Genomic DNA, 16,267 nt, shown 5'->3' with positions numbered 1-16,267 from the left:
CCCAGGATTCCATGCCTGGGGGTATTTTAAGATGAGAGGAGAAAGACTTGAAAAAGACATGAGCAAATGTTATACAGAGATGGTGGTTTGCATGTGAATAGCATTTCCTGAGGAAATGTGGATGTGGGTAATTATAACGGTTAAAAGATGTTTGGATAAGTACATGAATCAGAAAGGTTTGGAGGGATGTGGACCAGGAACAGGCAGGTGGAACTAGTTTAGTTTGGGATTATGTCCAGCATGGATTGGTTAGACAGAACGGTCTGTTTCCATGCTGTATGAATCTATGACTCTTAACTCTGGAGAGAAATTCTGTTTTCAGCAGCTCACTAAGTTATGGGTAAAAAAGTGAGAAGATACTTTATCGACCCATCACCAATTAATGTCCTCAGGGGTCAGGTAAGGGGTTCAAATCACCACCTCCCTGATCACCTATTTCCTCAGACAGTGAGAATGTGAGTCAGTTTAATAATTGTGAAATCAGAGTGACTTAATTGCTGTTTTGGGAGGGATCTACTTCACCAATCTGTGAGCAATCGGAGGCATGGATGGGGAGAAGGGAAACAGGGTGGTCTCTGAAAGTCACTCTCTGCTTTTGCCTCTGACCCCTCTACCTTGCTCCCTATTACACCCACCCCACTTTGCAAGAACTGTGTAAAAGTAATTTACCTTCAGTCAGCTGGATCCCCCAAGGAGTCAACCTCAATCTATAATCCAGAGATTGCCTCTCCCTGATTGGCTTGCAGCTTCTGGCATCCTGGAAACCAGCTTTGAGGCCTGAGATTCGCCAAGAAACTCGCCAAAGCTTGCCAGCAGTTCTTCATCAGCTGATTGGTTGGGAATTGGTTGGGTTTGACTGGATGAGTTACCTCCCATCCTCCTCGCACCCCTCCATACTTTTAAAAAGAATGGGAAATTCCAATAAGACATTGAATTTTATTGGTTGCTTTTTCTCTTAGTTGCAGGTAGACAAGTTGTGTTACAGTCAAAACATAATGAATATACAGGATTCAGAATGCAACACATTCAGTAATTTCATCGGGCTTTGTTAACTATTCCATGTACTTTGTTATTTTAGATTTCCAACACAATGATATGAACTTTTGTTAGAGTTACTGTGCACATAGCTATAGCTAGCATCTGTTTAATTATTTTATCTTACCAGGTTGTTGGTGTTGCCCAAGCAATCAACAAGAAATGTGGAACAAATGGAGCATTCACCAAAAAAGATGAGAAGGTAAAATAAATGTAATAATTTAATTTTTATTGCTCAGTAACCTTTTATCTGTTTTATTGATAAGGAATTGTAATTAGGGCGGCACGGTGGCTCAGTGGTTAGCACTGCTGCCTGGCAGTGCCAGGGATCCGGGTTCAAATCAAACCTTGGGCGACTGTGTGATTTTGCACATTCTCCCCGTGTCTGTGTGGGTTTCCTCACACAGTCCAAAGATGTGCTGGTCTGGTGAATTGGCCACGCTAAATTGCCCGTAGTGTTAGGTGCATTAGTAGGGAGCAGGGTAATGGGCCTGGGTGGGTTACTCTTCAGAGGGTCCGTGTGGACTTGTTGGGCCAATGGGCCTGTTTCTGCACTGTAGGGAATCAATCTAATCATCTAATCTAGTACAAAGAGACCAGGCCTGATGATTTATTTCTAAATTATAGATGTATTCCAGCAATATTATGCCAGGTGACTTGAATGAATAGCAGAATAGGATCACTTGTTACATGCTGGATCTGTGGAAGATTTTCTGGTAAATCAGTAAGATTTGTTCACATCTCTGTGTAACATAAGCAAAATAGATGAAAGCAAATATTTGCAAAGCTTATTTAAGAGGTGAAAAGAGATTTATTTTAAAAACAGCTTAACTTTTATATTGTGTCTAATCTATTACAATAGAAGTCTGATATAATGCAGATAGTGGGGTGCAAGAAATGAAACTATTATGGTGAGACTGTGTTCCAACAGTATTTTCAGATAGTCAATTAATGTTTAAATCATCTTTCCCTCTTTTCAGGTGAATGTATAATATTGCTACAGGATCCATCTGATTTATTTGTCACTGAATTTACCATCAAAAAATGTACTGTTGCAAGTAGAGAATTCATTATTTCATCTATATATGCTCTCAGAATTACCTCTTCAGTTATTATACCCTCCAGTCCAGAGGGAGATGGTACTGTCTGTGAAGTGAAATGTAAAGGGCAGTATAAATAGTAGTTAGAAATTTCTTTTTACAGTAAAATAAGCTTTGGACAATCATTTTGACAAGAGCGTAACTGATACTACAGAGTGGTACTATTTCAGTCATCATCATCATCAAGGCAATTGTGGGAAATTCAGTGCAGTAATAATCAAGAAAATAATCAAATCAAACAATTTCAAATGTATCTGTATAATAGAGGTGAGGTTACCAACTGTGTCAGGTGACAGAAGAAGCTCTGAATTTGTTACACTTTCACTAACCAATATGGGATTTATTTTGGGAGTCATGAGATCCCTGCACTAAAAGTGAATTGGTTGTATATCGATTGACATTAAATTGATCTTCGAGTAAAAAGACCAGCAACACATTTGCAGCATTAAATTGATCTTCCACTGCATTTCTCATTGTTGCATTAGGCCTGTAAATACTGGCTTTATGTTAAAGTAGCTCTGTGTTTTGTATTTTTATTTTTGGAACAAATAAAGTAGACCACACTTAAATTGAATTATACAGAATTGGAATACTACTTGCCAGCAAAGTCCCAGTTGTTTGAGTTAGGTATTAACTGTATATTTCTTGGGTAATGTAATTTTTCAGCGTTTGTTAAGCTGCTACAACCTTGTGTTTATTTTATCTCTCTTTTCCTTCTCTACATTTTTTTTCCTGTTAATCATCCAGAACTGAACATATTGTGGGATTGTACTGAGATAGAGTTTCATAATGGTAATAAGCACCTAATGCCTTTTCTCAAATGGGCAAAAGGTAATATTTTTGAGTTCTAATAATTCAGTGTAGAAAATAAGACAGTGGTTGATTAAATGCATCCTTGTCAGTAGTAGAAGCATAAAGTATTACGGTACAGAAAAAGGCTTTTGAGTCCTTTGTAACTCTGCCAATTTTTTAAAGAACTCTTGAACTTTGTCCCAGTTCCCAGTTATTTTGAGTTGTGTACTGATGTGATGAATGAGGTGTTGTTGACTTGATTCAGATGGGTATTATAGATCCCTTGTATGGGTCAAAAAAAGAGCAGGAAGTTTTCTACCAAGTTAATTTTGAGGGCAAAATGCTTAGAATCGTAGAATCCCTACAGTGTGGAAGCAGGCCATTTAGCCCATCAAGTCCACACTACCTCTACAAAGAGCATCCCAACCCTTCTACCCAATCCCTCTAACCCTGTATTTCCCACAGCTAACCCATCTTGTGTGCACATCCCTGGACACTATGGGGCAACTTTTCATGGTCAATCCAGCTAATCTGCACATCTTTGAACTGTGGGAGGAAACCAGAGCACCTGGCAGAATCTCGTGCAAACACGGGAAGACTGTGCGAACTCCACACAGTCAGTTGCCCAAAGGTGGACTGATTGGTCCTTGGCACTGTGAGGCAGCAGTGCTAACCACTGCCCCACTGTGCTTTCTTTGAAAGGATGGAGGGCAAATGGAGCACAATTTGCATGAAATTGCCCTTCTGCAAGTTCCAATTTGCACTGGGAGCGCTGAATTCTCGAATCATGCATTGATATTCTAACCAACATACATGTTCCAATCAATAAAATGAAAAACAGACTAATTTAATCGTTCTTAATTAAATCTGAATGCAAGTCATACCTGGCATTTGAAATATATTAAGACATTTTTGAGACATCGTTTTGTGCAATATAAATTCTTGTTGTTAATATTTCAGGTGTGTATGCCTCTGATAGGAATATAGATTAATTCCAAAAATGAAAGGCTTGTCTTACAAAGTGAGACTGAATACTTTAGGCCTGTACTCACTAGAGTTTGGAGGAATGAGAGGAGATCTCATTGAGTTACATAAGATGTTAAAGGGGAATGACAAAGTAGACATACACTGGGTACACTGGATTGTGGGACAATCCCTGCAATAAGAGATCTTGATTTTAAGGTAAGTGATAGCAGATTTAAAACAGATGAGGAGGAAAGGTTAGTGAATCTGTGGAATTCATTAGTGCAGAGTGTGGCAGATTCTGGGACAGTGGATAAATTTAAGGAGCAGGTTAAAGGGTCATGGAAAACGAGCAAGACAGTGGAGTTGAGGCTGAAATGAGATCAGCCATGATCGTATTAAATGGCAGGGACTCAATTGCCTACTCCCGCTCCTAAATCTATGTTCTTATACAGGTTAGGATCCAAACGCTATTGAGAGAAGTTTTGATTTTTTAAAAAAGCAGGCTTGAATTACACAGAGTGGGCTAATACCTTATAAATCTAATTCTGACCACAAATCCATTTTCAACCTGCAGCTTTATCTGAGGCCAGGAACTCCAAGGAAGATGGATGAAACTTGAACTATCCCGATGAAGTTGAAAGCTTCATTGCTGTTCAGCATTTTAACATTGGTTCTGGTCAACTGGATCTCTAGAGTATCAATTAACCCTTTTCTAGATGATGTTTCTAATTAGTCACTGAATTTTATTGAGAGTGCTTCTGATGTTTAGTAGCAATATGAATTCAAATATTTGGTTATAAACAGGATAATAAATGTTTTCTTCAAATTTTAGTTGTGCTGTTGTGAATATAAAGCAATTGCAAGAGTTGTGTTAGCTGTGACAGTGTATATCTAATCCATTTCATGAAGTCACACTTGTGTTTTGATCCTATTAGGAAGCTGCCAAATCACCTCATGAATACAGATTACTCAATATATTGACAAATATTTAGAACTTATAGCATTGTTAAGATAACAATTGTGTTTTTATTCTTCCTTTGAAATGTTTTGAGTAAATTGAATCTCCTGTGGTCTGAGTATTAATTTTAATTACTTCTGAAGATTGAGAGTTGAAAATTAAACTCAGACTAATTGTGGTTATCCGCGGTATGAAACTCTTTGTTTTTCCACCCCTCTCTTCAGTTCGGAAGAAGATTCATATTCTCTTGAAAATTAAACTCTTTTGTCTAACCACAGATAATGCCAAACTCATTGAATTTCTTGAGCTCTTTCTGTGTTTTTTTCAGATTTCTAGCATTCACAGTATTTTGCTTCTATTATGCTGATTGTATATTCCTGATGTTGAGTTCCATTGCACAGTGTCACTATTGTTATTGCTTTTAGGATTTTGCTGCCTATTTGACCTTTTGCGGGATTGTACTTCATAAAGCCAAAGTGTATGAGACTTCACTCCTTGAAAACAGGCGCAACCAGGTACTGCTAAGGGCAAGGGTGATATTTGCCAAATATCAGCATTAGAACATTGGCTGGGTACTAGAAAGAGGGCGGATGAATTTCGGGGGAGATTCCTACATTCATCCCCCATGATTATGGTGGGAAAAGTCCTGTATTCCCCAACAAGTTGCATTCATTTTGTTTTTCCAGGGTATCTAATATTCTGCCATTAAAATTGTCACAGTTCTTCAGCAGCCCAAGACATTTTCCTCTGGGAGTTCTAATCGAATGTTACGTAGCAAATTATTTGATCTATTTACCATGCATCTACCATGCCTGTCATAGTAGGTGTTACACTTTGCGCAAAACATCAGCCAGTCAGAACTGAATGGATTCAGTAATTTATGCAAGAAGAAGCAAGGAGCAATTGGATGAACTTCAGATAACCCTGGTTTCTCTCTAAGGACAGGAGCCACACATCTGTTCATCTGGAGAAATTGCAAACTTCGACAGTAATTAATTGTCATTGACGTCTTTCCGTCTGCCTGGATATACAGATGTGCGATGGGAGAGTTTCCCATTTGCACTTTTGTTGACAGCTGAACAGACCAAACCTGGAGAGGCTAGTTCTGCCATGTGTGCAGCATAATTAGGTTGTAATCAGGTGCCATTGTGGGGATGCGATTCTCTGCAATTTGGCATCTGCTGTCAAGCTCCTGTTGCCACTGATACTTATCTCATAATTCATTTCAAGGCATTTTCACCTCGGCCTCTTCATAACAAGCAGTATCTGAGCAGTGGACTTAAATGAACAGAATAAATTGACAGCAATTAACAGCAATCCCGGACTATCCCTGAGCAACGTGACAATACACAAGAAAACATGGTTAAAGATCCTATATTTTTTTCTAGCCAAATTTATTACTTTGCAAAACCAATGGGTGGCTTGTGTTAGAATTTGTCCATTTCACCTCTAACTAAGATTTGAGTACATTGTTGACTATTCAGCACAAATTGGCATTGAGCTGCCACCTCTATTTGTAAGAGACAATAAAACTGCAGATGCTGGAATCCAGAGTAGACAGGCAGGAGGATGAAAGAACACAGCAAGTCAGGCAGCATCAGGAGGTGGAGGAGTCGACGTTACGGCTGTAACCTCGATTTGCAAATCTGAAAAGATGACTATTGTGAGATATGCTAAAATGCACATTGATGCAGAGACCAGCGCCTGGATTTCTGTTCCTGGATCAGGAATGCAGAGTCGGAAAGATTCTTGGTTTGACCTTGGAGGAAGTGGCATGAATGGTGAGAGTTTAACTCAGGAGTGAAAAGGGTTCCTTGAGAATTGGGCTGAGGACCCTAGGAGGAGGGGAAGTGTGGAGCTGAGCTGTGTAGCAGGCCTGCCTTAGATTTCTGATGCATTGCTGTGAGCACAGCATTATTGGGGTGGGCCTTCAGGATTCAGGTTTCTGTCAGCAGCTTTGTGCAAACCATTCCACCTGTGCGAAACGTCAGCTCCGGGCTCTATCAGCCTGCAATTTACTGAGAAAGGAAAGGGACATGAATGAGGCATGCATTATTAATATAGGCCAAGAACGCCAGGGTAATTCTGACAGAGGAACAGCAGAATGAGCACAAAATCTGCCAGCATCCAGAAACAATGATGAGCTTGCATGATCCTTTCTCTGAGCCAGTCATCAGTAAACATGGGAGAGAAGCAACCTGTGAGTGGACAAATAGCAAGAGAGTGAGTGGTAGCAATATGCTAGGCTGCAGTACAGGGTGGGTGGGTGGCATGGCAGCAGCAGGAAGGCAGCTGGTGCCACAGGAAAGTGGAGTGGGAGGGTACAAGCTGGGAGACACAGCGTGATTTGCCTTGGACCCTGCAGCCACCCAGTCACACCCTTGACAATATCACTACACACTGAAATTTGGACTAAGTATCACTACCTGATGTGCATGTACATGTGAATATAAATTATACTATCTTTTTAGCATTTTTCTTTTCATCTGAATGTATAAAAATTTGTCACTTGACTAAGCATGAAAAATAACAATGATTCACTTATTTATCATTAATTCTTTCCATTACGAGGTTCTACTTGATCTAGCAACCCTGATATTCGAGGAGCAACGTTCCTTGGAAGTAATTTTGAAGAAGATTGCAGCAATTATCCTTTCGTTCATGCAGGCTCAGAGCTGTACCATCTTCATTGTGGATGACAGCTCTTCTGTGAGTATTGGGATTAGGTCAATGACTTTATTTGGGCCAATCAGAGATATGGAGACAGGTGGGATGGAGCAATGTAAAATTCCTCAGGTCCTCTCGTAGATTTCTATGGTTATTTTAGCAGACGCTCAGCTAAATCTGCCAGGAGAAAGTGAGGACTGCAGATGCTAGAGATCAGAGCTGAAAATGTGTTGCTGGAAAAGCGCAGCAGGTCAAGCAGCATCCAAGGAGCAGGACAATCGACAGAATTGTGAGAGGCATAGATAGGGTGAGGGTGAGAGGCTTTTCTCCCAGGGTTGAAGTTTCAATTACAACAGGGCATAAGTTCAAGGTGAGAGGGGGAAAGTTTAAAGAAGACGTGTGAGGGAAGTTTCTCCTGTAGAGAGTGGTAGAAACCTGGAATACACTGCCGGAAGAGGTGATGGAAACAGGCACGTTGGTGACATTTAAGAGGCATCTGGATCGTTACGTGAATAGGGAGGGAGTAGACGGATACAGACCGAATAAGAGCAGGAGGTTTGTTTTTTAGTTTAGTTAGGGCATGATGATGGGTACAGACTTGGAGGATCAAAGGGCCTGTTCCTGTGCTGTGCTTCTCTTTTGTTCCTCTGTTGTAGACCTCGCAGTGACATTTACAGTATTCCATTTGTAACAGCCTGTCATCCTGAAAGTGATTTTATTTGTTCCTAGCTTGCTTTCTTTCTATTATACAATTCTCAATTTTGTTTATTCCCCACATTTCCCCAACCAATTCCATGTGCTCTAATTTTATTTATTAACCTTTTATTTTGGCCCTTACTAAAGCCCTACTGAAAATCCAAATGCATCACATCAACTTCCTTTTCTTTGTCTATGTTACAAGTAACATCATCAAAAAAAAAACTCCAACAAGTTTGACAAACATGATTTCCTGACTCTGCCCAATTTTGCCAGTTGTTTCAAAATGTTCAGCTATCACATCATTTAATAATCAATTCTAACGTATTCCCTACTACAGGCACCATCTTAATTGGTCTGTGGTTCTCTACTCTCCCTCTTCCTAATTAAATAATGAGGTGATATCTGCCTACTTCCAGTCAGAAGAAACTTTTCCAAAATCCATAAATTTATGAATGTTCTTTGTGCTTTATATGTCTTTGTATTTATGACTGAACAAAGGTTCCAGAGCACCAAAGTGGACATTTCAACCAACCAGGTTTGGCATTCAACGGTCTCCAGAAACCGAGGGTTTCCCGTACTGCCAGAAGGAAAATCTATCAGTTCAGAGATGTTCCTTCTGGGATAGCCTGTACACGCAACAGGGAAGTGAGAATTTGGGCCTGAACAGTCATTCATGTAATGGGTCAATGAATTATCCCATCTTAAGCATAGGCCTAATAGAATTTGCAGTAATTTTCAAGACAGATTGTTATAAAGGAATGCATGTTTGTGTTCTGTCTGTTGGAAACAAATAGTTTAGCAATCTTGACACTATTTCTCTGGCTATTATATGAGGCATTAATCTCTTCAAAATATTATTTTTACTAAATAGCAGAGGGAAACAAATGTCGTACAATTTGTGTTTTTACAACACAGACAGTGTGAGTAAAATGAGAATGAGTCTATTCTTGAATAGTGGTGAATTAAGATGTCTTTCCAATTTCAGGTAAAATGACTTCGCCTACTGTATGAGCATGTGTTTATAGCAAGACTCTGTTGTAAGATGAATCCTCACCACAGTTTATCCAGTAGTTTTGCTGTTACCTTCCTCCTTCACGATAGGGATCCTTAGTGCCTGCTTGGTCTAGTGTGGTAGAGGAAACCCACATGATACTATAATGAGAAGAGATGTTTGTATGAAACAAAATGTAATTTATTGTATGACATTGTATAAAAAACATTGGTATGAAGATTATGATGGAGACCTTTATGTTAGGTATTACTCCTTTGAGACGTACAACTTGTCCCTGACCTAAGTCCATATGACATCAATATATTGGGCAGTGCTTAATGTATTTCTCAACATTAATCCATTCTGACCTTTCAATGGTGGGGTGATGGCCTAGTGGTATTATCACTAGCCTGTTAGTCCCAGCTAATGTTCTGGGGTCCTGGATTTGAATCCTGCCATGGCAGATGGTGAAATTTAAATTCAATAAAAATCTGGAATTCAGCGACTGATGATGGCCATGAAATTGCTGGAAAAATTCATCTGGTTCATTAATCTCCTTTAGGGAAGTAAACTGCTTGCCTACAAGTGACTCTGGGCCCACACCAATGTGATGATTTCTTAACTGCCCTCTGAACTATTAGGAATGGACCTTAAATGCTGGCCTAGCCAGTGATGCCCTCATCCCATGGATGAATAAAACGAAATGCCTCCTCCCAAATATTTAAACAGCAATGAACTCAGAGTTAGTTTAGTCCTCAAATGTTAGAGGTTAGTTTGATCAAGTTTGTAAATCTGATTCTGCTAAGTTAGTTTGTGCTTGGGTTCACATCCTTGTAATATTTTCTTGTTTCATAGAATTAATCACTTGACTAATTTATTTTTGATTTTCAGGATTCATTTTCCAGTGTCTTCCACATGACTGCAGCAGAGCTGGAAGATCCGTCAGAGTTCCAGAGAAGGTAGCGTACAATGTCATTAATCATCCTTCTATAACACATGGAAACTGAATTAGGAATGATGATATTTGATTTAGCACACAGCTTTTATCCCATCCTCAAAGCTGCAGATAAAACTTCAATCTAATTTACTTTTTTTCAAGAAAAGACCCTCAGGGAATTCATGAAAAGAAGCAATAACAGCATTTTGTTATTGTGCCAGATGACTCCCAGTGTCTGCGACAGGTTATTTGACATGCTTTGAAGCAAGCAGAGAAATATGCACTGACTCAAGCTATTCTCTGCATTAGAATTCATATATTCTGTTAAACAACCCACACAAATGTCTCCTGCTGATTCTTTTTTCAACTTGATTCTTATGAAATTAAGCAAATAGCATTTTCAAAGACTAGTGAACACTCATGAGAAAGTCAGCATGGAAACACAATTCAAATAGAAACATTTCCTTTTAAGAGTCTCAATTTGTGGAATTATGACACCAGTACAAGTTTGTAAAGTCTACGCTACAAAAGTAATTATTGATAAGAATCATTGAAACAAATTGGTTTAGGAGACAAATTAGTCCTGTTAGCAGTGAAATGGTGGAGATGTGAGGTAACATGATGGGCTGGACTTTTATATGTTGAAGTTCAAGTTCAAACAGAGATGGGAAGAGGATAAAAAGAACTATTGAAGCATCAGTTGCAAGGCATTTTAGTCAGAGCCTGGGAGCACCAGATCTGCTTTGATTCAGGAGTGAATAAAAGCTCCTCATACGATTTTTAAATAATTTTCAGGAATGCAGCTATAGTTTAACAGCAATCTGTCTTGAGAACAGCTGCATGGAGATGTGAATCATGGAAGCAGGAAGTGTTTAAAAGATAACCAGAAATGGTTTGTTAAGTTTAAAGGGCTTATTCCTTTGTAATTAAAGATTTAGATTTAGATTACTTACAATGTGGAAACAGGCCCTTTGGCCCAACAAGTCCACACTGCCCCGCCGAAGCGCAACCCACCCAGACCCATTCCCCGACATTTACCCCTTCATCTAACACAACGGGCAATTTAGCATGGCCAATTCACTTAACCTGCACATTTTTGGACTGTGGGAGGAAACCAGAGCACCCGGACGAAACCCACGCAGACACGGGGAGAATGTGCAAACTCCTCACAGTCAGTCGCCTGAGGCGGGAATTGAACTCAGATCTCTAGCGCTGTGAGGCAGCAGTGCTAACCAACAGGATAGATCAGCAGAGGAGTTTGGAGTCCTGGCATCATTTTGCATCATATGGATATTGGAGCAGTTGAGCAAAGCTTTTTGGACTCCACCAATGATGGAAATTGGACTCAAAGCCAATAGAAATTGATGCAGAAGCCTCATGGATTGACATTATTGGAAATGCGAAGTATCAGCCAGCACAGCAAAGGCAGAGCACAGACATCAGAAGCAGAGAAGAGGGACAAGGGACTCAAAGGAGAAAGACATCCTGCCTTGAGCATAGGACCTACAAGCAGAAGTGAAAGCACCTGTAGATGACTGGGAACCAGTGGTGAAGAAGATGCAAATCTCCAGATACATGATTATAGATTTCTACATCCTTGTTAACTATAGACTTTGTGTATCGGGTGGCTGGACATCAGTGTAATATCCAGGTGATAGATACCATCTTTCCCAACAATGGAAAAACATCAAAATGATAATATCCACAGCATCATGTGCTCAGAGAGTACCAGCCCAGAGCCAAGAGTATTCAGGTGGTGTCCTCCAAAAGATACTGAAGAAATGACCAAGAATAAAGAGATATTCCTGTTGCATGACAAGGGGGCATCCTGTTGACAATTTCTGGAAAGAGGGACTTGCCTTCTCTCCCTTGCAGTCTTGAGGACCAGACTTCCCTGTGCCTGCTATGGTAGGCCTTAGTGTGAACTCCCTCCCTTAGGGTAAGCAGGAGCCTCAGTAATGGGTGCCATAGGTTGTCTGCAGTCTGCTTCCACCCCTGCCTCCACTTGGTTATCTTAGTGGGAAATCTACCTCCATCTCAATCAATGGATCACTCCATGAAAACTGCAACTGGTCAAATTTCAGCTAGATTCGGATTCTAATCCCCAAAAGTACCATTTCCAATGGGAAAATCCAGGCTAATAAATCATTTTTACCCTTAAGGCCTCCAAATCCCACTCTGTAGCTTAGCTGAGAATAAACAAAATAAAGTGTAACACTGCTGAGAGGATTCATGTAAATTTTGAAAGGTCACAACAGATGTAAAGAAAATTACAACTATATATATTTTGCATAGTTAACAATAACAAATATCTGCCAAATTTGCCTACTATTGATTCTGTTCTCCTTATATCTGCAACAGAGTGTATTTTTTGTAATGCACTTTGTCCTTTCTAAGCCCTCGAAGCTACGTTGTTAGGTCTGGATTTTATTCTGGATAGGTTTTCCTCTGGAAGAATGGGGATTCATCCACCTGTGCTCACTGTGAGCTAACTTTTACTTTACTGAATCAGGCTCATTCATTTCAGTTTTTTTGTCAATGGGAACCCCAAGGTTGCTGATAATAGTTGATTAAGCTATTGTACTGCCATTAAATGTCAAGGGGAGTTGGTTACATTCTCTCTTACTGGAGCTGGTCATTGTCTGGTGCTTATATAATGCAAATGTTACTTCCCACTATTCAGCCCAAACCTGGATGTTCTCCGGTTCTTGCCGCACATGGGCTGCTTCAGTGGCTGAGGAGACATGAGTGAGGCTGGGCATTGTGCAAAACTCAGTGAACATTGTTCAGCATGACATTGGTGGCTGAGGACGTCAACAAAGCCATCTAGGGGCAAGTCTTAGGCAAGAATATGCTAATGACTGTATCTGGTTTGATACAACTTAAAGGTTAGATTTAGATTTATTAGATGGATATAAAATACTAAGATCCTTAAAAGGTACAAGTGAGCTTTTGACTTAGTTACCCTGACAAAACATTTTGCAAAGGGAAAGAATAAACCATTTAATACTTCATAGCAAAGCAAATATTAACTACAGGGGTTTTTCTAAAAAGTAGGCAGCAGTTTTGATAACAACTAAACATATTAATATATATTTGTTTGTTTTTAACAGGAGTTATGACACAAATAAAATCAATTATATGTTTGCAAAGTATGCAAAAAGCACCATGGAAACCTTAAATATTCCAGATGTTAACAAGGATGCACGGTTTACATGGACTGTAAGTGAATCTTAAGTAATCTCAAAAGTTTCACCTGATTTAGTCCAAGGATTTTATCACTCAGTGTTATTTGGATATTCCGGTAGCTTTTAACCCTATTTTTATTTGCTTGATAGAATGAAAATGCAGAAAATACAAACAAACAAATAAAAAGCTTGCTCTGCACCCCAATTAAAAATGGAAAGAAGAATAAAGTGATAGGTACTGGAGCTTCTCTGAACATTTTAATATACATTTGTGTTGGTTGTATGTGTGGGATTTGTCTGCATGACTGCACTTTACATACATTTCATGAGCAATTCTTCAGATGATTCACTTTGTTCATTAAAATCATAATAAGCTGCAATAAAAAGGATGAATGTTTTAACTCTCTGCTTTCTAGTGTATTAATTTCACTAGATTGCATAAATTATTGAAAAAGCATGAGTTAATAAATCTTTTTAATTCACAGAGGTTTCTCTGTTCAAACAAAGTTCTTCCTTCTGAACTGTCCAATCTGTGGTTTCAATGTAGCCAGGTTTGCAACAGATTATCAGTGAAGAGATAAACTTAACACCTATCTCTTTAAATCTAATTAGCTACTAGCTTTTTTCTCATTGGCGTAAACTGTATTTTATAGGAAGAATTCATTGGTTTAATTACAAGGGTAGCAAACTTGTGGTGGAGACAAATAAATGATTGGTTTTGATAAGTTAAACACATCACTCTAGTCAAGGAGAGTGGAGCTCCAATTAAAATCACTTCATGTTTTTAGGAGGAAAATGTGAATGATTTCTCCAAGAATAGAATGTGGGTTCCTAGATAGACAGACATTGTTTGCATGAATTTCTCAGTGCCCTGGAAATCTGTCCTATTAACAAAGCAAGACAATAGACAGTGAAATGAAAATGCATTCTAAAATAGAAATACAGCAGGGCTGCTCTTCCAATGAACTACCCGACTTGCTTATTAATGGGGAGAACATTTCCCTTGAAATGGGGCTTAAAAGGAGGCAATCTTGTATGCAGTTTGCACTGTCAGCTTGTATGGCACTATCCCATCACTGAGCCCATTTTCCCAGAGACAGGAATGTGGCTGGAAGAGCTAACTGCTTACAGTCCGTGGTTGGCCAAACAAATGGCCCAATCAGAGAGACTCACTGTGGGGAGACATTTCTTCACATAGTATTCTATTGATCTTGGGAACTTCTGAACACAAACATTTGTGGATACTCCAATGTAAAGTATAATCAAGGCTGGGATAAATGTTTGGTCTTTGGGGGAATTAAAAGGTATGAGTAGTGAGCAGCAAAATGAAGTTGAGGACAGATCTTGAGTCTCAATCAAATAGAATGATGGAGCAGGCACAAGGGACATTATCGTGTATTTCTGCTTCTATTTCATATTTTCTATGTAATGAATATTATATTACCACATATAAGTGTTGATTTTTGTATAATATATGCTAGTTTTATCATTTGCTTAAAATTGAGAAAACAATATTTATCAGACAACCTGAGAATCACTAATGATTGTATATTGATGACAATTGTATAATTCTTCAATCATATTCTCACCTTTACGTCTAATCAGCATTTAACTATTTTTATGTTACCAACTTTAATACAATCAATACAATAAGACATTACGCATAAGTATTTGAAAATGTTTGCCATATTTTAAAGTATTATGCTAACAAACTATACATGACGTATAAACTCCTGTTGGGGACAATTGTCACAAAAAGTGAAGGGCAGTAGGACAGGAGTTTCACCCATACTTAGATGGATAACAGATGTCACTGTGCAATTGTAGTTGAGCTGAATTGGATTTATGAGAATGGCACAAGATGGATGGAGTCATGAGATCTCATGAGAGCAGATCTCTTGGCAGAGTAGCTGCAAGTAGCAGCAGCAGAGTTCACCAGCATCCCTTTAAAATCCAGCAAATAATGAGAAAAATGTTTGTCTCATTAGAGAGGAATGCAAGGAAGCACATTTGCGTGCAGAATTTAATTCCCTAACATCGACTCTCGGTTGGATTTCCACTGTCATTTTGTCCTCTTGTTGCTTTCTCAATCATGGATTTCAGCGCCAGTGGGAAATCTCATTGATGTGGTGGGAAGGCAATTAAGTCAATTAATAATTTCTTTGACCTCGTGTTCTGATTTTCCTGGGTTAAGTTCTGAGATGTGTCTGAACATTACCAGATTAAAAGAAGGTGACTGACACTCAGGAGTAATTGTTGGCTGAAACTGACCTGTGTACAAGAATATAAAGACTGAAATTAGCAATCCTGCAGTTAACTAGAATAAAAGGTGCTGACAGAACAAATTCTTTCATCCTGAATTAGCTGACTATTTTGGAAGCAACAACTTTGGGAGCTTATAAGTGCTTAAGAGGCTCAATGTCAGCAGCTTTCCCGTAACACGGGGCTACGTATTCCCTACTGGCTTGGAGTTCTGAGGAGAAACTCCAGCTTGGTTTAACCCAACAGCCAAAGTGACAAAGTCTGACAGCAGCACCTGCCTCCTGCACTGACATGTGAAGCTCCAAGGAATGGACAACAGGACTGCACCTTGATGAACTCTTAACGAAGTGCATCGGAAGCATTCTTCTGTTCAAGTTAACAAGTGACCACCTATTACCGATGGATGTTAAGGGAATTGCAGTTCTCAATTTGCCAAGACCTGCAAATATATTCACAGTATACAAGCAAAGTCGGTCAAACCCTAGAGGGCTAGTAGATTTGTCTCAATCAAAGGATTTTCATGTTTCCCGGGGATGATTGATTGCACTCATGTGTCAGTTAAGATGCTGTTAGACCAGCCATTTGTTATTCAGAAGAATTTCCATTAACATAATGTACAGTTGGTCTGTGACCACCGCAGGGGCATTATGCAAGTCTGCGCCAGATACGCAG

At 39.3% G+C, this 16,267-nt stretch overlaps 1 protein-coding gene across 4 annotated transcripts in view; it reads left to right on the top strand.

Annotated features, from left to right (window-relative positions):
- The window catches only part of pde5ab (phosphodiesterase 5A, cGMP-specific, b), a 175,523-nt gene that overhangs the window by 117,675 nt on the left and 41,581 nt on the right, over window positions 1-16,267 (top strand). For all 4 annotated transcript variants that reach the window (XM_060832412.1, XM_060832403.1, XM_060832430.1 and 1 more), the window contains exons 4-9: window positions 1,166-1,237; window positions 5,277-5,366; window positions 7,423-7,560; window positions 10,100-10,167; window positions 13,259-13,367; window positions 13,484-13,568. In XM_060832412.1, the coding sequence (XP_060688395.1) occupies window positions 1,166-1,237; window positions 5,277-5,366; window positions 7,423-7,560; window positions 10,100-10,167; window positions 13,259-13,367; window positions 13,484-13,568 (562 nt within the window). The remainder of the gene's footprint in view (window positions 1-1,165; window positions 1,238-5,276; window positions 5,367-7,422; window positions 7,561-10,099; window positions 10,168-13,258; window positions 13,368-13,483; window positions 13,569-16,267) is intronic.

This window comes from Hemiscyllium ocellatum, chromosome 1 (assembly GCF_020745735.1).
Source record: "Hemiscyllium ocellatum isolate sHemOce1 chromosome 1, sHemOce1.pat.X.cur, whole genome shotgun sequence".
Classification (NCBI taxonomy): domain Eukaryota; kingdom Metazoa; phylum Chordata; class Chondrichthyes; order Orectolobiformes; family Hemiscylliidae; genus Hemiscyllium; species Hemiscyllium ocellatum.
The sequence above is the reverse complement of the archived record's forward strand: the minus strand, read 5'-3'. Positions and strand labels throughout refer to the sequence as shown.